General features: G+C 33.3%; 1 protein-coding gene and 1 pseudogene across 1 annotated transcript in view; one reads left to right on the top strand and one right to left on the bottom strand.

Moving 5' to 3' along the window:
* Nucleotides 1-23: 23 nt before the first annotated feature.
* On the top strand, nt 24-11,832 carry LOC107707622 (serine/threonine-protein kinase Nek10-like; annotated as a pseudogene).
* A 3,718-nt stretch (nt 11,833-15,550) lies between these two features.
* LOC107707640 (nuclear receptor subfamily 1 group D member 2-like) overlaps nt 15,551-18,776 on the bottom strand; it is a 16,545-nt gene continuing 13,319 nt past the window's right edge. The window contains exons 7-8 of the mRNA XM_016511718.1: nt 17,931-18,141; nt 15,551-16,660 (exon numbers count right to left, since the gene is read on the bottom strand). Of these exons, the coding sequence (XP_016367204.1) occupies nt 16,464-16,660; nt 17,931-18,141 (408 nt within the window). The 3' untranslated portion in view covers nt 15,551-16,463. The remainder of the gene's footprint in view (nt 16,661-17,930; nt 18,142-18,776) is intronic.

The raw sequence follows: 18,776 nt of genomic DNA, 5'->3' as shown, positions 1-18,776 counted from the left end.
TCGAGCTTGTGTGTGTTGTCTTCTCAAAAATATATGACGACCTTCAGCCATGCGATTCAACTGCCAGAAATATCCCCGATCTACACAGGTGAGAAAATACATCATGCAAGATATAAAGCCGTTAAATCTCGTTCATACACTCAGGGGCCTCAAAAAGTATTAGGCCTAACGTTACCTCAGTCACGAATGTCACTGCGTTTGATAAAACACAAACGCCTCTGGCAATTATTTTAACGACGAGTGATAGCACAGAGACACTTTTCAAACAGAATATTTAAAAAATATAAGTTTGTTGGTATTTATGTTATAAAATCAATAAAAAAAGCTGTTTAAAAAGTCTACACGTCCATTGATAGCTCCACTCGTGGTGAACTTGAGGACTAAAAATCAGCAAAAACACCAGCTGATTCAAAGACACTGAGCAAATATGATTTTAAGTGTTCAAATGTATGTAAAAAGTTATTTTATTTGTCTGTATTATTAAAATGTGTCCATTTTAAACAGCAGTTCACCGCAAATTGATTTGCTCACACTCATGTCATTCCAAACTACTAGGCTACAACTTGTATGGTGTTTTTATTTGTTATTTGCATGCCACTTATTTAAAGTTTGTATAAAAATAAACTTAAAATGAAGGATGAATATGATAAAATATAACAACAGATCACCATACTTCAACAACTGATGGATTACATTAATAATTGATTAATTACATTAAGAGTAACAAACATTTTTTTTGTATAACAAGTCTACTGAAATGTTCTGTTTATCTAATTAAACATGCACTAATGTGTATATATTTCCGGAACAGAAATCTGAAGCCAGATTCAAAATTCCAGTTCATTTTGTTGACATATATTAGAGCCAAACGTTTTTACAGAGTGGATTTTAGATTACTCTTTTTATCAGTCCATAAATCAGAAAATACTGTCAACAGTCAAAAAAGAAAAAAAAAGGAAACCTTTTCCATGTTTTTATGAATTAAATGTTGTCAGGTGAATGATATATGAACAAACCCCTTTGTAATAACCTTCAGAATATAGATAGGAATACAACTGTAAAGTGTGGTATATGTAAGCACTGCTGGAGAAATAAATGAGAAACTGAGAAAATGGCCTTTAAAGTATTGTAATTGGAATCTACAGCACAGATGCAAATTGATAAGTGCTATAAAATCCAATAACGTTTAATATCAGTTTAATATTTCTCAGTTTAATATCATCTTAAAAATCAATCACTCTTAAAAGTCTGTAAAAATGTGGACCGTTAAGTTGATTAACTGATTAATAAATTAAATTAAAATTAAGATTAAATTAAATATAAAAAATAGGTTGACTAACTTATTAATAAATTAAATGAATCATAAATTCAATTCAATATAAATATAAGTTTGTATTTTTGCAATGCAACAACATGAACCAATGATTAATATAATAAAAGTGTATTTTGGATGTTTTCTTTCTGCTATTGTTTCCACAAAACCTCAGAATTGACCAGTGCATGAAAAAAAAAAAGTTTTTGTCTGTAGTTTCTTGATTTAAGTATTTGTCATCTGATTGATCTGCAGACATGAGAGTGATGAATATGTTGTCAACATGCCTCTCCAAGACAGAAAGTACCAAACGGATCAAATCCCAAACCTAAAGATAAGTAAGTCATCGCCGAAACTATTACTAATGAGATTTTAGTTTCTCTGCTGATATTTATAATGTCTTTTGAAAATATTTTTTAGGGAGCTTCTTGATCTCAAGAGGCTTTTATCACTGATCACAGCTCCAGTGTCAAAACAGGTAAAAGTTTAATTTTGACAATTAATTATAATTGAAATAAAAATGTTTGTTTTCAGATTACTTAAATCTTAAATTTCAATTACAATTCTTTTTGCTGCTTCAGTTCAAAATCAGGAATGGAACTTCAATTTTATTCTCAGTTAAAATCTGGAGCCTGCAGTGGGTTTAGTTTCACAATAGTTAACGTAGTTGATTCATCTCTGCTCACTATCTCAGGTTTCATCTTTGAATCAGTACAAGGGACGAAAGCCTCAGAACTCCTCAAATGTTTCTGATCACTGGAAAATCGGCACAAACAGCGAAGCATCAGAGCTGGATAACTTTAGGTGCACAGTGTCCCGTATTGTCTCTTAATTTTGCTCTTATTCTGTTGCATTTTGTAACCAGCGTTCATGTCATTAACAGTGTGACCTACAGAAATCAGAGGTGTTTTAGTGACCAGCCACATCACAGACTGTTCCTGGACATCTTCACTGGCTTGATCAATAACTGACTCGGTTGCAGGTGTGCATTTATGAGCATGATGCTGATGATGTACGCCAGTTATGGATCATAGACTAGTCTTATTTGTTTTCAGGAACTGGCTGGAAAATTCCTCCTCAGACAACATCCGAAGAGTTTTAAACTGCTTGAGATTGTTGATCAGGGATCCCCTTCACCAGGTGAGATCCAAAATCTCGGTTTAATATCATCTTAAAAATCACTCTTAAAAAAAAAAGTGGACCAATGTTCCACGTTAATATGAAGAAATGATCTGTATTCATTATTTAATTAACTGATTAGTTAGTAGATTTTAGTTCAAATTAAATGAATCCTAAATTAAATTCATAAATATGTTTATATTTTTGCAGTGCGACAACAAAAAAAACTGATGTTTTTAAAAACAGTATAAAATAAAATAATTGATGCAAAATATAAAATATAAAAAGACAGATCCACCTGATTGTAAATATTTACATATACAGTTGGTCTAATAACATATGCTATTATAAAAATAGTATATAATGAAACATTAGTATCATTATATATATTTTAACAGCATATAAAATTTGTGTTAATCTTTTGTAGTGTGTTATTATATTATTTGATACATTTATATTGATGAGACTTTACAATAAGATTATGTTTGTTAACATTTAAAGCATTTATTAATCTTAGCTAATAATAATTGTAACATTTACTAATGCATTATTAAAGTCAGCAGTTCTGTTAAAATTATTTAATGGATTTGAGCTAACATGAACTAACAATGAATAGCTGTACTTTTATTAACTTGTGTTAACAAAGATTACAAAATTACAAAATTGCTAAAACTTTGTATGCAGCAACACTTTAGTATAGGGACCAATTCTCACTGTTAACTAGTTGCTTATTAGCATGCCTATATTATTAACATATTGGCTGTTTATTAGTACTTATAAAGCACATATTCTGCATGACCATATTCTACATCGCTAATCCTACCCAATGTCTAAACTTAACAACTACCTAACTAACTATTTATAAGCATCCAATTAGGAGTTTATTGAGGCAGAAGTCATAGTTAATGGTTTGTTAATGGCGAGAATTAAACCTTAAAATAAAGTGTGACTGAAAATCTATAAAAAAAACTAATCCAAAATATTATTTAAAACCATAATAGTATATCAAACATACTAAAATAACACTGATTTACGGTTAATCATTTTTCTTTTGCACAGACCCTCGTGAAGCTGCTCTCTACGCGGGACAGTAGTGTGGTATTAGGATCTCTGCTGGCACTCACCACACTGGCTGAAAGGTAATATAATATCATCAGTAATTTATATCTACAGCAATTAAATTAGCATGATGCTGCATTAGATACATTAGCATTTAATCAATAATCTCATTTTTCATTTAGTCAAGAATGCAAAGAGAAGATTGGAGAGCTCTCTCTTGTGGAGCATCTTCTAGTTTTTTTTACAAGATTATGACATGTTTTCGAAAAGGTAAGTAGAGACAAGGCTCGTTTGATGACTTATTGATATCTTTTGCAGTAATTTTTCTGTGTGCATTTGTACACACCGCTGTTAGATAAACCAGACCCACATTGATTTGATTTTTACTAGCCTCTGGATATGGTACATTTGCTAACAATGTAACTTGTAATACTTTAGAGAATTAGTGACACAAAACAGAATTCCATTCACTACCGTTCAAAATTTTGGGGTAAGTAAAAAAAAAAGTTCAAAAATGCTTTTATTGAGCAGGGATGTATTGAATGGATCAAAAGTCTCAGTAAAGACATTTCATTTTATATACAGTATTTTTCAGAACAGGTAGTTGTTTGAGCCAGTATTATGTAAATCAGGCTGCTTGAAAATATATACGTGACCATATATCAATGGAAAGCTTATTTATTCAGCTTTCAGATGATGTATACATCTCAATTTCAAAAAATATATATAACTGGTTTTGTGGTCCAGGGTCACATATTGCAATTTTATGTGATGCACTAGTGCCTCTAGTGGCACTTCTCCTTTAAATCTGAATTCATTTGGATATAATTTGTGATTATGTATCTCAGGTTGAGCGTGGAGCTGCTGAGGTTGCTGTGCTCAGTGCAGTGTGTCAGGGATCAGGTGCGTCAGTGTGACGGGGTGCCGGTGCTGCTCAGTCTCCTGCACTCGGAGCATGTGAAGCTGCTGTGGAGCGTGGTGTGGGTTCTCGTGCAGATGTGTCAGGATCCCGACCTTTAAAAGGTATTTTATTTTTTTATTTTATAGAAATGTATTACATTTTTTATTAATTATTTTATATTATATAGGTGGTTTATTTATTTATTTATTTAAATGATTACATTTTAATTAATAAATTTTTTTATTAATTTTTTGGTATTTAAATGAAACTATGTGGGTGCTAATTGTTTTGTTCCAGACTGTTTTCTCCATTTTTATTTATTATTTCTGTATTTTATTCATATTATCTAGGTGGTTTGTTTGTTTGTTTATTTACTGAAATTATTACAATTTTGAATGTTTTTTTGCATGGCTTCTACAAAAATATCAAGCAGTACAACAGTTTTCAGCATTGATAATAATAAGAAATCAGCATATTAGAATGATTTCTGAAGAACATAAATTTTATTTTAAAATAAAATGAATAAATTGCATTTTAAATACATTTTCAAATAAAAACTTGAAATATTTTATAATATAACTATAATATACAATATTACTGTATTTTGATAAAAAAAAAACAAATTGGTCAAAAATAATATATTTTATGTTATGTATTTTTTGAAATAGGTCATCAAACCAATTAGTGGGACCTCTAGTGGCACAGAAATGGCTTTTAAATTTGAATTAATTTGGATATTATTTGTCATTGTGTATATGTGTGTGCTCTCAGGCTGAGCGCGGAGCTGCTGAGGTTGCTGTGCTCGGTGCAGTGTGTCAGGGATCAGGTGCGTCAGTGTGACGGCGTGCCGGTGCTGCTCAGTCTCCTGCACTCGGAGCACGTGAAGCTGTTGTGGAGCGCGGTGTGGGCTCTCGTGCAGCTGTGTCAGGACCCCGACACCAGTGGTGAGATCCGGGCGTGGGGCGGCGTGCAACAGCTGCTGCGCATCTTACACGGGTGAGTCTCTCAATGCCGTCCGGTCAAGTTTTGAGAGTTTTATTTGCACTTTAAGTCATGCAAAACGTTTATTTTCAAAGAACAAGTGTGCGTGTCTGATCGCTCCACAATAGAAACGCTTTCCAGCGCCAACGCAGCAGGCAGGATACACAGACAGCACGTGTCGGCGGAGGTGAGCCCTCAAGAGACGGCCGAGAACACCATCAATCTGCAGGCAGGTGTTCTAATATAAGTTATCCTGTAGACATTCTCTGCCGTCCCTGTTCCCAGCATGCTGTGCAGCGATCACTGAGCTTGTTTTGGACGACACAACAGCACATAATGTGGTTCAGGTAGTCACTTCTCTTTGTCACATGCTTCTCTTGAATCAAAAACATCAGTTTGCATTCATCTCATATTTATATAGTCTACATGCTTTGAATCTGTTTTAGGAGAATGGTGTGTACATAATTGGCAAACTGATTTTGCCACAAAACCTTCAAGATCCTCAGGCAAAATCTCTACAGGTACGTCAAAAGTGATTTAGTCTTAGGCAGGTTTCATATGAAATATACTGTAGTTATCACATAATAATTGAACTATTTTCTGAAGTGTTATGCTTTTAGGGCCCTACGATTCCTTTTTAGTATGGAACGCAATAGACATCACTTTAAAAGGTATTTTATTTTTTATTTTATTTATTTTACAGAAATGTATTAAATTAACTTTTTGATTTATAGAAATTTCAAAAAAAATTTCATTTATTATTTCTGCATTTTGTTTATATGATCAAGGTGGTTTATTTATGTATTTATTTTTCAAAATTATAACTTTTTTATTTTTGGGGGGTATTTATTTATTTATTGATTGGTTGGTATCTGAATGAAATGGTGTGGAATGGATGCTAGTTGTTTGTTTCTATTTTTATTTATTATTTCAGTATTTTATTCATATCTTTCTAGGTGGTTTATTTATTCAGAAATTATTATGCTTTTGAATGTATCTAAATTAAATGATGTTGGTGCAAATGATTTGCTTGTTCCAGACTGTTTTCTCCGGAGTTGTTTGAGATGTTTATTGATGTTGGAGACTATGTAAGAGACATTACCGCGTATGAACCGCTGCAGGAGAAAATCGCCCTCTTATCGGTAAGCTAGTGATGATCTTTGGTGTCTTCATCAGTGAATTACACCGACCCTGCTGCTTCTCCCACATTAAATTGAAACGTCTGCACTAAACTAGTTAGAGAGAAAGGGCAAAGCTCTCTCTAACATTTTCTCTCTGGCCTGTTTATCTTTTTTCATCCGTTTATCTGTTCTGTAAGGAGGAGGAATTGGATGTTCTCAGGGAAAGCATAGAGACGGTGAACCAGAACCGACCTCCTCTGAGAGTGATCAATGGTTATGCAGTTTTGGACCATCTGGGCAGCGGTGCCTTTGGCAGCGTCTTTAAGGTGAGCCTTCTTTGCTGTATATTTGTGCTGTGTTGGTTAATAGTTAAACTGAGCCATTCACGGTTGTTTTTGCTCCCACTCAAAGGTCCGTAAGCAGAGCGGACAGAACATTCTGGCACTGAAGGAGGTGAACTTTCACAATCCGGCCTTTGGCAAAGACAAGCGATCCAGAGACAGCAGCGTGGAGAAGATTGTGTCTGAGCTGACCATCATTAAAGAACAGGTGAGTATATGGAGTCTCATTCAGAAACAGCTCAGACGTCCCTCTAGTGGTCAAAGTCATGAAAGACACAGATCATACATTTTGCAAAATCCTATGAAACCTGTCATTTCAGACTAAAATAATAAGAAAAAAAGGCTTTTCATAAAGAAAAATAAATCTTATTTTATCAAACATTAAGATTTTTGCACTATGACCTTGCTTGCATGACAAATAAGCACATTCTCATTACTGTGATACTAAATAAATAAATAAATCTCATATTATGTAAAAGTTTCAGTATTTAGGTAAAAGTATTTGTAAATAATTTCTGTAGATTTTAATTAAAAATCATGGTGTATTTCTTCTGCATTTTTACATAATTTTGGTCATTTAAATGTGTGTAGTTAGTAAATGAATGCCACAATTAAAAAATTATTTAGCATTTTCATTAAGCAAAAAAAAATCTTATTTTTAAGACCCTGAAAGTCTCACACTGAGCTCAACATTGAAAGCTGTCATTAAAGGGATAGTTCACCCTAAAATGAAAATTCTGTCATTAATTACTAACCCTCGTGTTGTTTCAAACCCATAAGACCTTCGTTCATCTTCGGAACACAATTTAAGGTAACTACCACGTTCAAGGTCCAGAAAAGTACCAAGATGATCGACAAAGTAGTCCGTGTGGACATGCGTTCACGACAGTACCATGCTCGCGTCATGGTACTGTTGTGAACGCACGTCCACAAGTGATGCAGTAGAGATGAAAATGTGGAATAAAGTCGTTATTTTTGTTTTCTTTGCGCAAAAAAGTATTCTCGTAGCTTCGTAACTTTACAGTTGAACCACTGATGTCACACGGACTACTTTGTCGATCATCTTGGTACTTTTCTGGACCTTGAACGTGGTAGTTACCTTGCTGTCTATGGGAGGGTTAGAGAGCTCTCAGATTTCATCAGAAATATCTTAAATTGTGTTCCGAAGATGAACGAAGGTCTTACGGGTTTGGAACAACACGAGGGTGAGTAATTAAAGACAGAATTTTTGGGTGAACTAACCCTTTAATAATTCTTCATTTCTTTCAGATGTCTCATCCAAACATTGTGAAATACTTCAAAACCTTTTTAGAAGGTATGTACTCCTATTTTTATATATAAATCATATTATATATGATATTCATATTTAATTATATGCATATAATGAATATTTAAGTCACAGTGGGATCCAAATTCAATTTAATTTTTTCCAACATTTAATATAAATGTTTCCCTTACAAATATTGAATTTGAGTGAAAATTTTATTTTGAAAGTTCACATGAAATTTTAAAATGTTTTATTATTTGGTTTGTCTTCTAACACGCACACAAAAAAAAGCTTTTTTAGAAACCCTTAAATGTTCTAGAAACCTTGAAATGGTTATTGTCTTTGTCTCAGCTGATAAGCTCTATATCGTGATGGAGCTCATAGAAGGAGCTCCGCTGGCTGAACATTTCAGCTCTCTCAAAGAGAAACAGCAGACGTTCACCGAGGAGAGAGTCTGGAACATTTTCATACAGGTGAGGAGCTCGACACTTGAACAGAACAAGGAAAATATGAAATAAAAGTGAAGTTCATATTGAAAACTCCACAGATCTGTCTGGCTTTGAGATACTTACACAAGGAGAAAAGGATCATCCACCGAGATCTCACACCCAATAATATCATGCTCGGAGAGAGAGAATGTAATAAAATTAATTTATGTGTGATTTATGTGTAAATTATGTGCAATGTCTTCGCCACTAGGGATTGTTACATAGGGCTATACAGGCATCTAGTGGCAACACAATGATATTACAGATACTAAATTGTGCAAAATGTTTATACAGACAGTCAATTTACAAATAATGCATTCAGATTTGTGGAACTCAATGCACTGAATCTCCACAAATTAGTGTCGTTACTATGACAACCAATTTGAATGTGACAAGCAACTGGTGTCTAAAAAGAATTATATATATATATATATATATATATAAAAGGGGGGGCAATAGGGATTTCGCCTAGGGCGTCAAATTGGCTAGAAACGGCCCTGGATATAGTGAAGAAATCCATGCAGTGCATTGGAAAATAATCATTCTGACATTTGAAAAGAACTTCTGTGTCTTTCATTTAAATCATGCATTTTTTTTCCCTTTATAATGTTTGTCAGGTTGATTTGATCTGATCTTGCTCATGTTCTTCACGTCTTTAGATTGTGGAAGCGGTCTATGAGCCTGTAGAAGACAAAGCCTTCTCTGAGAGAGTGACTGAGGTGATTAAATGGTATGATTCCCAGTTGCTGCTTACAAATATGAAGTCTCTTTTGCCCACCAAGGATGTATTTATTGATCAAAAATACAGTAAAAACAGTAATAGTGTGAAATATTATTGCAATATAAAATAATTGTTTTGTATGTGAGTATAGGTTAAATGGTAATTTATTCCTGTGTTGCAAAGCTGAATTTTCAGCATCATTACTCCAGTCTTCAGTGTCACACGAGCCTTAAGAAATCATACTAATATGCTGATTTCAAGCTCAGTTATCAATTATTGGTTCTCAATTGTTAATAGTGTTTTATTAGTGCTGTCAAACGATTAATCGTGATGAATCGCATCCAAATTAAACGTTTTTGTTCACATAATATATGTGTGTGTACTGTGTATATTCATTATGTATATATAAATTCACACACATAGAGTATATATTTTGAAAATATTTACATGCATATTAATATAATTTATATTATATATAAATCTATTTAATATATAAACATAACATTTTTCTGAAATGTATACATGCATGTGTGTGTATTTATATATACATAATAAATATACACAGCACACATATATTACATAAACAAAAACGTTTACTTTGGATGAGATTAATCGCGATTAATCGTTTGACAGCACAAGTTTTTATTATTATCAATGTTGAAAATGGTTTTTGTGGCTTAATATTTTTGTGGAAAGAAATCATGATACATTTTTTCAGGATTATTTGATGAATAGAAATGAAAAAGAACAATATTTGTTTGAAATAGAATTTCAATCATTTGTAATATATTAAATGTATATTAAAAATATATTAACATATTAAAATAGAAAACATTTATTTTAAATTGTGATAATATTTCACAATATTATTGTTTTTACATTATTTTTTATCAAATAAATGCAGCCTTGGTAAGCAAAAACAAAACCAAAAAAATTCATTATAAAATAACATGAAGGTGTTGGACAATTTCATATCTATTTCTGTGTTTTTTAACAAAATGAAGAGAAAAGGATGAGCATTAGGTCTGTAATTGATGCTTTGCTGCATTTTATTCTTGCCTTCTGTCACTAAGAATTATGGGAAATGTAGTCTTGTTGCTTCCTTTATTTTCTGGCATGCATCAACAGTACACTAAATTGATTTTTTTAGTTTAGTTTCTTAGTTTTCAGAAGATGTAGCACCTTCACAGGACGCGTTCTCTTTGTCTTTTGATAGGTGCTTGACTCCAAACGCAGACGGGCGTCCTGACATCATCGAGGTCAGCTCCAGGATTTCAGATATAATGATGAAGTTTGTGGACAATCTCTGTGCATCCTATAATTCATTGGAGAGAAGAGCGGAACGAGACAGGAAGAGAGCGCAGAAGTACTTCCTGGAGAGTAACAGGACCAGGATGTGCGGCCCACTGCAGCCGGTTAAATCAGAAAACTACATTATAACCTGTCTGTCAGCTAATAATAATGTTTTTGATTCAGAGCGTTGGCCTCAAAGAGCAAGATGGATCACAGGCTCAGAGTTTGGAAACTTCTGCATCTGTTTCAGCAAGTGGAGCAGAACAAAAGCAAAGCCAAGGTGACAGAGTTTACCTCTAATACACTCTACAAAAACATTTTAATGCAAATGCCTTTAGCATTTGATTAATTACAGGTATTGTTGTATGTGAACTGTGTTAGAGCACATTCAAAATGCAATGCAAATGTGTAAACACAAATACTTCTAGCCATGAAAGCTGAAAATTAAATGTTGCTACATATTTAGAATTAGCCAATAATAATAATACATCTGGTTTAATGGCACATATATTAGAAGAAAAGCGCCCTCTTGTGTACTGAGGTTTGTTAGAAGATTGAACGTGTAAAAGTATGTTTCTCAGCAAAGATTTTTTTTTTTTTTAGGACTAAACAATGTATGGCACATATAAAACTCTTCAGCATGATCTCTTGAAAAGTTCTTTCAGTCATTTATGTACTTCTTGGTAAATAAGGAAAATACTTAATTTGCTACATTAAGATTTGTTTTTCCATTCTTAATGTGTAGAAATGTCTGGGAATGTCAGCGTGAAATCTTCCGTTGAGTTTATGCTCTTTCTGTCTTTTTTATTTTTACACGATTAAAGAAATGGCATTAATAATTCAATGTTATTTATTCATGATTTTTATTATTTTATTTTATTTTAAATGGGTTCTCATGCAAAAGCTGTAAAATTCTTTCTGTTTTGCATTTTGCAGTGCGGATTGCCAAAAAGCAAATGCACGACCAGGTAAAAAGTTTTGCTAATGTGCACAAATATGATATACTCTGAATTTTATTTTGACTCATTTATATAGGTTTTGTAAAAGTAACAGTGTCCTCACACTTAAGGTTAAATACCTAAAAATACCAGAGATTTTCTTTTGTTTCACTCGTGTTTGTCACACGTTCACAGCATCGGCGGGAATCTGTTTATCTCAGAGAAAAGTTTGACAAATTGATGATCCCAACCAAAGGCTTCTTGAACTTCTGCATAAGATTATATTTATAACTCAGGTAATTTAGAGTATGTTTTCAGGCGTTTTCCACAATGTTTCAGTCTCTTTTATTCATATCTGTGACCCTGGACCACAAAACCAAAAATAAGAAATCAGGAAGGAGGCCAACACTTTTTCACACCACTGTGTATATATATATCTGCATCTGCAAATTGCATTTTTTTTTGCTCAGTTTGGGCCTCTGTTGAGCTGTTTTTCCTTTTTACGTATGAGCTCCATATTCTCACTTCATCATAACTGAGCCATAAAAACCTGATGTATCAAATATTATTAGTATTATTTTTTGGATATTTTAAAATGTTATCTGAAATTTCCATTAAAAAAATAAATAAATCTAATCTGACTATTGTTTCATATGTCAGGCTTTACAGGGTTAATGGTGGAAAAGGTGCAACAGCTCCATCTTGTGGTCATTATAGTGAACTTCAGTGGAAAATGTTTTCATTTCATTGTGCTTTGAGTTGAAATGCGTTTTCAGACCTTTGATTTGAAACCTTTCAGGTTCTTCAAGGAAGTCAGGAGCTGGTGGAGATGTCTTCAGCCAGCAGAGAGTGGTGGTCCATGATCCAGTCTCTGAGTTCAGAGCCATCCTCTGCGGAAAACCGTGGAGGTGTAACTCCTAACTGTACATTTTTATCCTTGGTTTCATTTTAAAACTTTACAAAAGCCACTGAATTTGTCTAAATTCTTTTGTAGGGAAATCAGGTTACACCAGTCTTCACCTGCGAGGACATACAGGTGGGATATTTATTTAACGTTTTTGTTATGCAGTACATTTTGAACTTTCATAAATGAATGCATGAATCATTTTAATACTGATTTCTGTCATTTGAACAATTAATCAGATGCAGTAATGATACTTACTGACATTTGTGCTGCTGTTTTCCCTCCAAAATGATGTCACTTACTGAAGGATGATATCATTCATAAATTACCTTTATTAGTTCAAACAAATTATAAAGACCAGAATGACAACGGTATTAAGGACACATGAAAGTTGATTATCAGTTAAATTAAATGGCCAAGAAAACATGCCTAGTTTGAAACATTTTTATTATAAAAAGCAAAAATGATGTCACTTCCTGGAGGATGATGTCAGTAAAGAACCGACTTTTGTTAGTTAAAAGAAATCATAGGGAATATTATTTAATTAATCTGCTACTTCTGTTAGCTAAAGTGACTATAATTGTAAATATAGGGAAAATAACATTTTGTTTTTAATTTTAAAGACAAAATTTCAAAAATATAAAAAATCAATGTCTTGTTTCTGTCAAAAATCTGTGAAATGTTAATACTTGTAAAAATGTAATGTTTTTTTTATTAAACCTTATTTCTAACTTTTGATTTGTTATTATTATTATTATTATTAATAATAATTATTATTATAAGTTTCGTTATGTACCCCCTTGCTGTATTTGTAATACTTTAAAATCAATAAAAAATATTGAGGACACGTGAAGAGTTGATTATCAGTTAAATTAATATGCATAAAAAACGTGCTTACTTAAAAAATGTTTATTGAAAGGAAAAATGATGAAACATCTGGAATATTTATGAATAAATTGTTAGTTTTTCATTGTAAAATTTGGTGCAACTCAGACAAAAATGTTGTGAATGTAATATTTTCTGAAGTATGTCATATAATGTAATGTTTCAGAGTGTGGTGGAGGATGTGCTGGAGGAAAACGGCTATTACAGCAGGTAATGTGGATTGAAGCTGTTTTCTGCTGGATTTCCTCTGCGCTCATTGACCGTCTGTGTCTGTCTGTGTGAGCAGCAGAAGTGACGTGGATTCAGGAGCGGGAACCAGACGAACTCAACCCCCAGCAGCGCTCATGTCTGCCCGACGACAGCCTCTCAGGTCAACCTGACAATAATCACATTATCAATCATAAGCTGATTATGTGTGTCTGAAGAACACGTGCTGATATTTGAAATATATTGGCACAATATTAGATTGCAATAATAGTCAGTGCACGCACACAGATGATTGACCTCATTTGAATCTGTGCACTTTAAGTGTGTGATTTTCCTTACAGATTCACACAAAACAGACATTTGAAATAAATAGAGTTTCAATATAAAATAGTTGTAACAAACGTTCGTAGTTCGGGAAGAAGGAGGCGGGAACCGGCGAATGTTCCAAGAAAACTTTAATAATAAAATAAACACAAAATAGCGCGACAGCCCCTCGCGGACGACTGTCGCGCACAAACAGAACCAAAACACAAAATAAAATCCAGGCCTGGTCCTCTCTCGTCCGACACTGTCGTCACTCCTCCTTTTATCCTTCCGGAGCTCCTCCGTGAGACTCGAGACCGGTGAGTGGCGCAGGTGTCGCGCATTAGCATTTACTCCACCGGCCTCGCTCCGTTCCCATGGCTCTCGGCCCCGCCCCTCTCGTCACAATAGTACTTTAGTTTTTACTAACTAAATTAATTTATTGCTTTACCCATGTTACAAATTGGTGGAAGTAGGTTTAACAAAACTCAGAGCATTTATATGTGATGTGTGTGTATTTATGTGTGTGTGGTATAATGACATTGTTTGTCATTGTTCAGTCAAAAGCCTGAGAGCACATAAAAAATCATTGATTGTTCTCTTTAATCCTGCAAATAAAGTAAAAAAAGAAAAAAAAGTAAAGAAAGTTTATAAAATTGAGAGAAATTTTTAATATTCTTTAGAATTTCTAGGACACAAATCAAATGTAAGACAAAATGTGTCGTGAAAATTTTTTCTTTTTCTTTTTTGGTAACACTTCACGTTAACATCTCATTTGTTAACATTACCTAACAATGAGCATGATATGATTTATTTATATAATATATACAGTATACTGTATATGCAACAGCAATATATAAACTTTTAAAATGGCATTTATAAATCTTTGTTAATGGTAGTTAATAAAAATAGATTTGTTCTTTATTCATGTTAGTTCACAGTACATTTAATAATCGTAAAAGATACAACATTTGATTTTGAAAATGTATTAAATGTGGAAATTAAGATTAATTAATGCTGCAATGTTGTAATGCTTTAAGTATTGTTAATGGTTAGTTAATGTTAACTAATGTAGCAAGTAATGTTAACAAATAAAATCTAATTGTGAAGTTTTACCTGTTATTTTATTTTATTTTACTTTATTTTATATTTAATTTTTTAATTTGTACTTTTTTAAATAAGAGAACAGTTTAGACCAAACTTTTTTTTTTTTAATTTACAAAAAACTAATTTATGTTTCTGAAGATTGTATCCTATCCTGTGTTTTCCTAATTAACCGATTTTAGAAATCATTTTGGAAAATGTTTGAAATATATACAGTATGCAAATTTTCTGATGGACCTACTAAATTTCAAATGTACACTACACAGCTCAGTATGGTGTGCACCGTATCCCACAATGCAATGCACTTGAGTATAATAAATAAACCTGAAGTGATATCAAGCACCTAATTTTTTAATCATCCAATTATTCAACCAGACTGCCAAGAGTTAATTGGCTAAAAACATCAAAATAACACATTCTAGGATAACCACTTGCTGAATGAAACGTAATGAGGTCATGATATAATAATGCCACATACTTGAGGCATTTATCATTGCATAACCTTTGCATCATTTTCATACGCTATTAAAGTAGCAGAACTATGTCGATCCATACACTGCTTATCAGTGGATAAAAACATGAAGTGCAATATAGAGGCATGACAAGTAAATGACAAGGAAATGTTTATTGTTTTGTTTTTATAACAGATATAAACAACTATACATACTGCACTGTTTTTATAAGGAAACAACAAACATGGACACACCAGAGCCTATCGAGAGAGTAGTACGTCTTTTCCTGTGGGTTACAGGCTGAGAAATGTCCATATTGTCAAGCTGTCTCCATATGCATAGAGTAAACCGGAAGCAGCGCATCCCAAAATAACTGGGATTGTAACATCGTTTCCCCGCTCCGCGATTATTACAGAGAAGAAAAACAACTAATGTTCCCCGTGTCCGTAAATGTGGCGAAAAGTGATAAGGCAATCTGTACAAATAAACTCCATCTCTTTCATAGTTTTGTTCACGTCCGCTATACACGTTTCCCGCTGCATAATGGAAGACTAATAACACCTCTCTGTACGTGGTCTATAGAAAAACGCCATTTAAAGTGACTCCGCTCATAAATTACAAGTCGGCACTGTTATTATGGTGTCAGGGTAGTCGAATGCACCCGATCTGTTCGTCGACACCTCGTGCAAAAGCATTGCCCCTGTCATACAGGATGCCAACTTGCTGCTAGCAACAGACATACATTCAGGGAAAAAATTACATCATATAATGTATATTTACATATACAACACACAATCAATCTTTTGGACAAGATACGACATAAAGCTGCTCTTATAGAAATAGGCATGCGTTAGCAGCTATTGCACATAATGAAAGGATGATACGCTGCTGACGAAGAGTCTGGTGTTTTACAAACACATGTGAAACGCAGACAACCTTTGCTTGTGCGTGATGAGCAAACCACAATTCCGAATGCGTCTTTATTCACAAAACAGTAAAAAGCCCGTTAAATACATTCAAGAGGGAAATTTACAGCCCAGGTTGGTCGGACAGCAAGTAGAGGGGGTTTAAGGTTGGATTTTGAAGGCGAGCAGCTCCTCGGAGTGCATGTTATTGAGCGAGCGCAGCTCAGGCAGCTTCAGCAGCAGCTTGGTGAAGACGGCGGCTTCGTTCGAGTGGGTTTTCATGATCAGGTTCCTCAGAGCTCTGATCAGGGTCTCCTGCAGGGCCTCCACGCCGCTTACGTCCTCGATGGCCGATCGGTCTGTGAAAACATGCAGAATTCATAAGTTTCACGAAAGAGGCCATTGCAGACACTAATACCAGTGAATGTATTAGAACTACTCAAATTATGCAAGAATTATTAAAAGCAAAACTAGTATGTATAAAATAGTTCAAAATTCACCCAAGATGATAAATATATATGTAAAACACATAACAATATAAATAATGTTATTAAAAATAAATAATAAATTAATAATACAAATGCTTAAAGATAAATCATTAATATTAATATATTAATTTAAATGCTTAAAAATGATTAAAAGTAAAACCAGTAGTATCAATAAATAGTTCAGAATTCACTCAAGATGGTGAAATTGCTAAATATAAAAATATATATAAAAATGTATAAATAATCAAATCATTTTAAATAAATAATTAAAAATAAATAATTTATAATAATATAATCATAGAAATTATTAAAAATAATTGCTAATATATTCGTATAAATTATTAGAAATGATTAAAAACAATATGTATCAATAAATAGTTCAAAAGTCACCCAAGATGGTGAATTTAGTAAGATAAATTGTTTAATATTTAAGGCAAGGCCTTAAATATAAAAATAAATGATAAATAATCAGTTAATAATATTATTAAAAATAAGTAATTTATTAATACTATAAATAAGTAAAAAATAATCAATCAATGAATAAATAAAAAATAAATTAGTAATATAAATGATAAAACATTATACATGTATCAATATATCAATATTTCAAAATATAAAAATAAATGATAAATAATCAGTTAATAATATTATTAAAAATAAGTAATTTATTAATACTATAAATAAGTAAAAAATAATCAATCAATGAATAAATAAAAAATAAATTAGTAATATAAATGATAAAACATTATACATGTATCAATATATCAATATTTCAAAATTCACCCCAAGATGGTGAATGCAGCCAGAGAAATTGTTAAAATATATATTATAAAATGTTATAAATACATAAACATAAATAAATTCCAAATAAACAATTAATAATTTTACTAAAATGTGTAATTTATAATACCTGCTGCCCAGTATATTCCAAACGGTTTCTTATTGGTTAATTGGTTTCAGTTTTGATGCTGCCTTAGAAGACAGCTTCCTATATAGGCAGTAGACAACAGGACGACTCACTAGGTAACAGTATCTCTTATACCCTAGCAGTGTTATTTTTAGTATTAATTGTATACTATTATGGTATTTATTCATATTTTGAATTAGCTTTTGTTCGCGTTTCTGTTTTTGAAGGGCGTACCTGCAGACACCAGCACCACGGCGGAGAAGAGTCTCATCTCTTCCTCGTTGAGCTGCAGGGCGGTGAGCTTCTCGCTGAACTCAAACATGCAGTTGAGCAGCTCTCCGGCGCCCATGGAGCGCAGCAGGTCCACGCTGTACGTCCTGCCACTCAGGAACGTCACGGTCCGCTCTTTCACATTGAACAACGGCACGAAGCGCACCATCAGCACCTGCGCGGAGGAAGCGGAGGAGAGCGTTAGGGGTCTGACGGATGCTTGCGCTGTCAGAAACGCACCGGGACTCATGGTGCTTTACCTCGAAGGTTCCCGCCTTGAGGAGGTGGACCTGGTCGTGTTGGGAGAGGTCCTGGAAGCCCGGGATTCGCTTGGCAAATTCCACAACTTCTCGTACGGCAGGGATGAAGCTCTTGGAAAACTCCTCCCAGATTTCATGACCGGGCTTGCAGGGGTCCACGAAGGGGGAAACGCTCATGGGACAAACCTGAGAGAAGACCAACAGAGTCACATTACACCAGGTACACTTTCAGAGTCACTTAAGAGCTAAAACAGCTCTGCCCCCAAAGCTTCATTCGTGCGCTCGACACAATGGCTGTTTAAAAAAAATAGAACAAATGATACATTCTTTTGACCAAATTCAAACTGTTATTCAAACTGTAAAACAGTATGGAATTTATTCTTTACAGAGGACACAATATCATACTTCACTGCTTCAAGCTTGAATTTTATATATATATATATATATATATATATATAAAGAGAAATTCAATTTTTTATGTATTTCTGAATTAATTAATAAATCAAATATTACATTATTAATAAGAATGAGCCTGTTACAAATCACATCA

The sequence above is a fragment of the Sinocyclocheilus rhinocerous genome, unplaced genomic scaffold (genome assembly GCF_001515625.1).
Source record: "Sinocyclocheilus rhinocerous isolate Xijiao unplaced genomic scaffold, SAMN03320098_v1.1 scaffold235, whole genome shotgun sequence".
Classification (NCBI taxonomy): domain Eukaryota; kingdom Metazoa; phylum Chordata; class Actinopteri; order Cypriniformes; family Cyprinidae; genus Sinocyclocheilus; species Sinocyclocheilus rhinocerous.
This window is presented reverse-complemented; position numbering and strand designations above follow the sequence as displayed.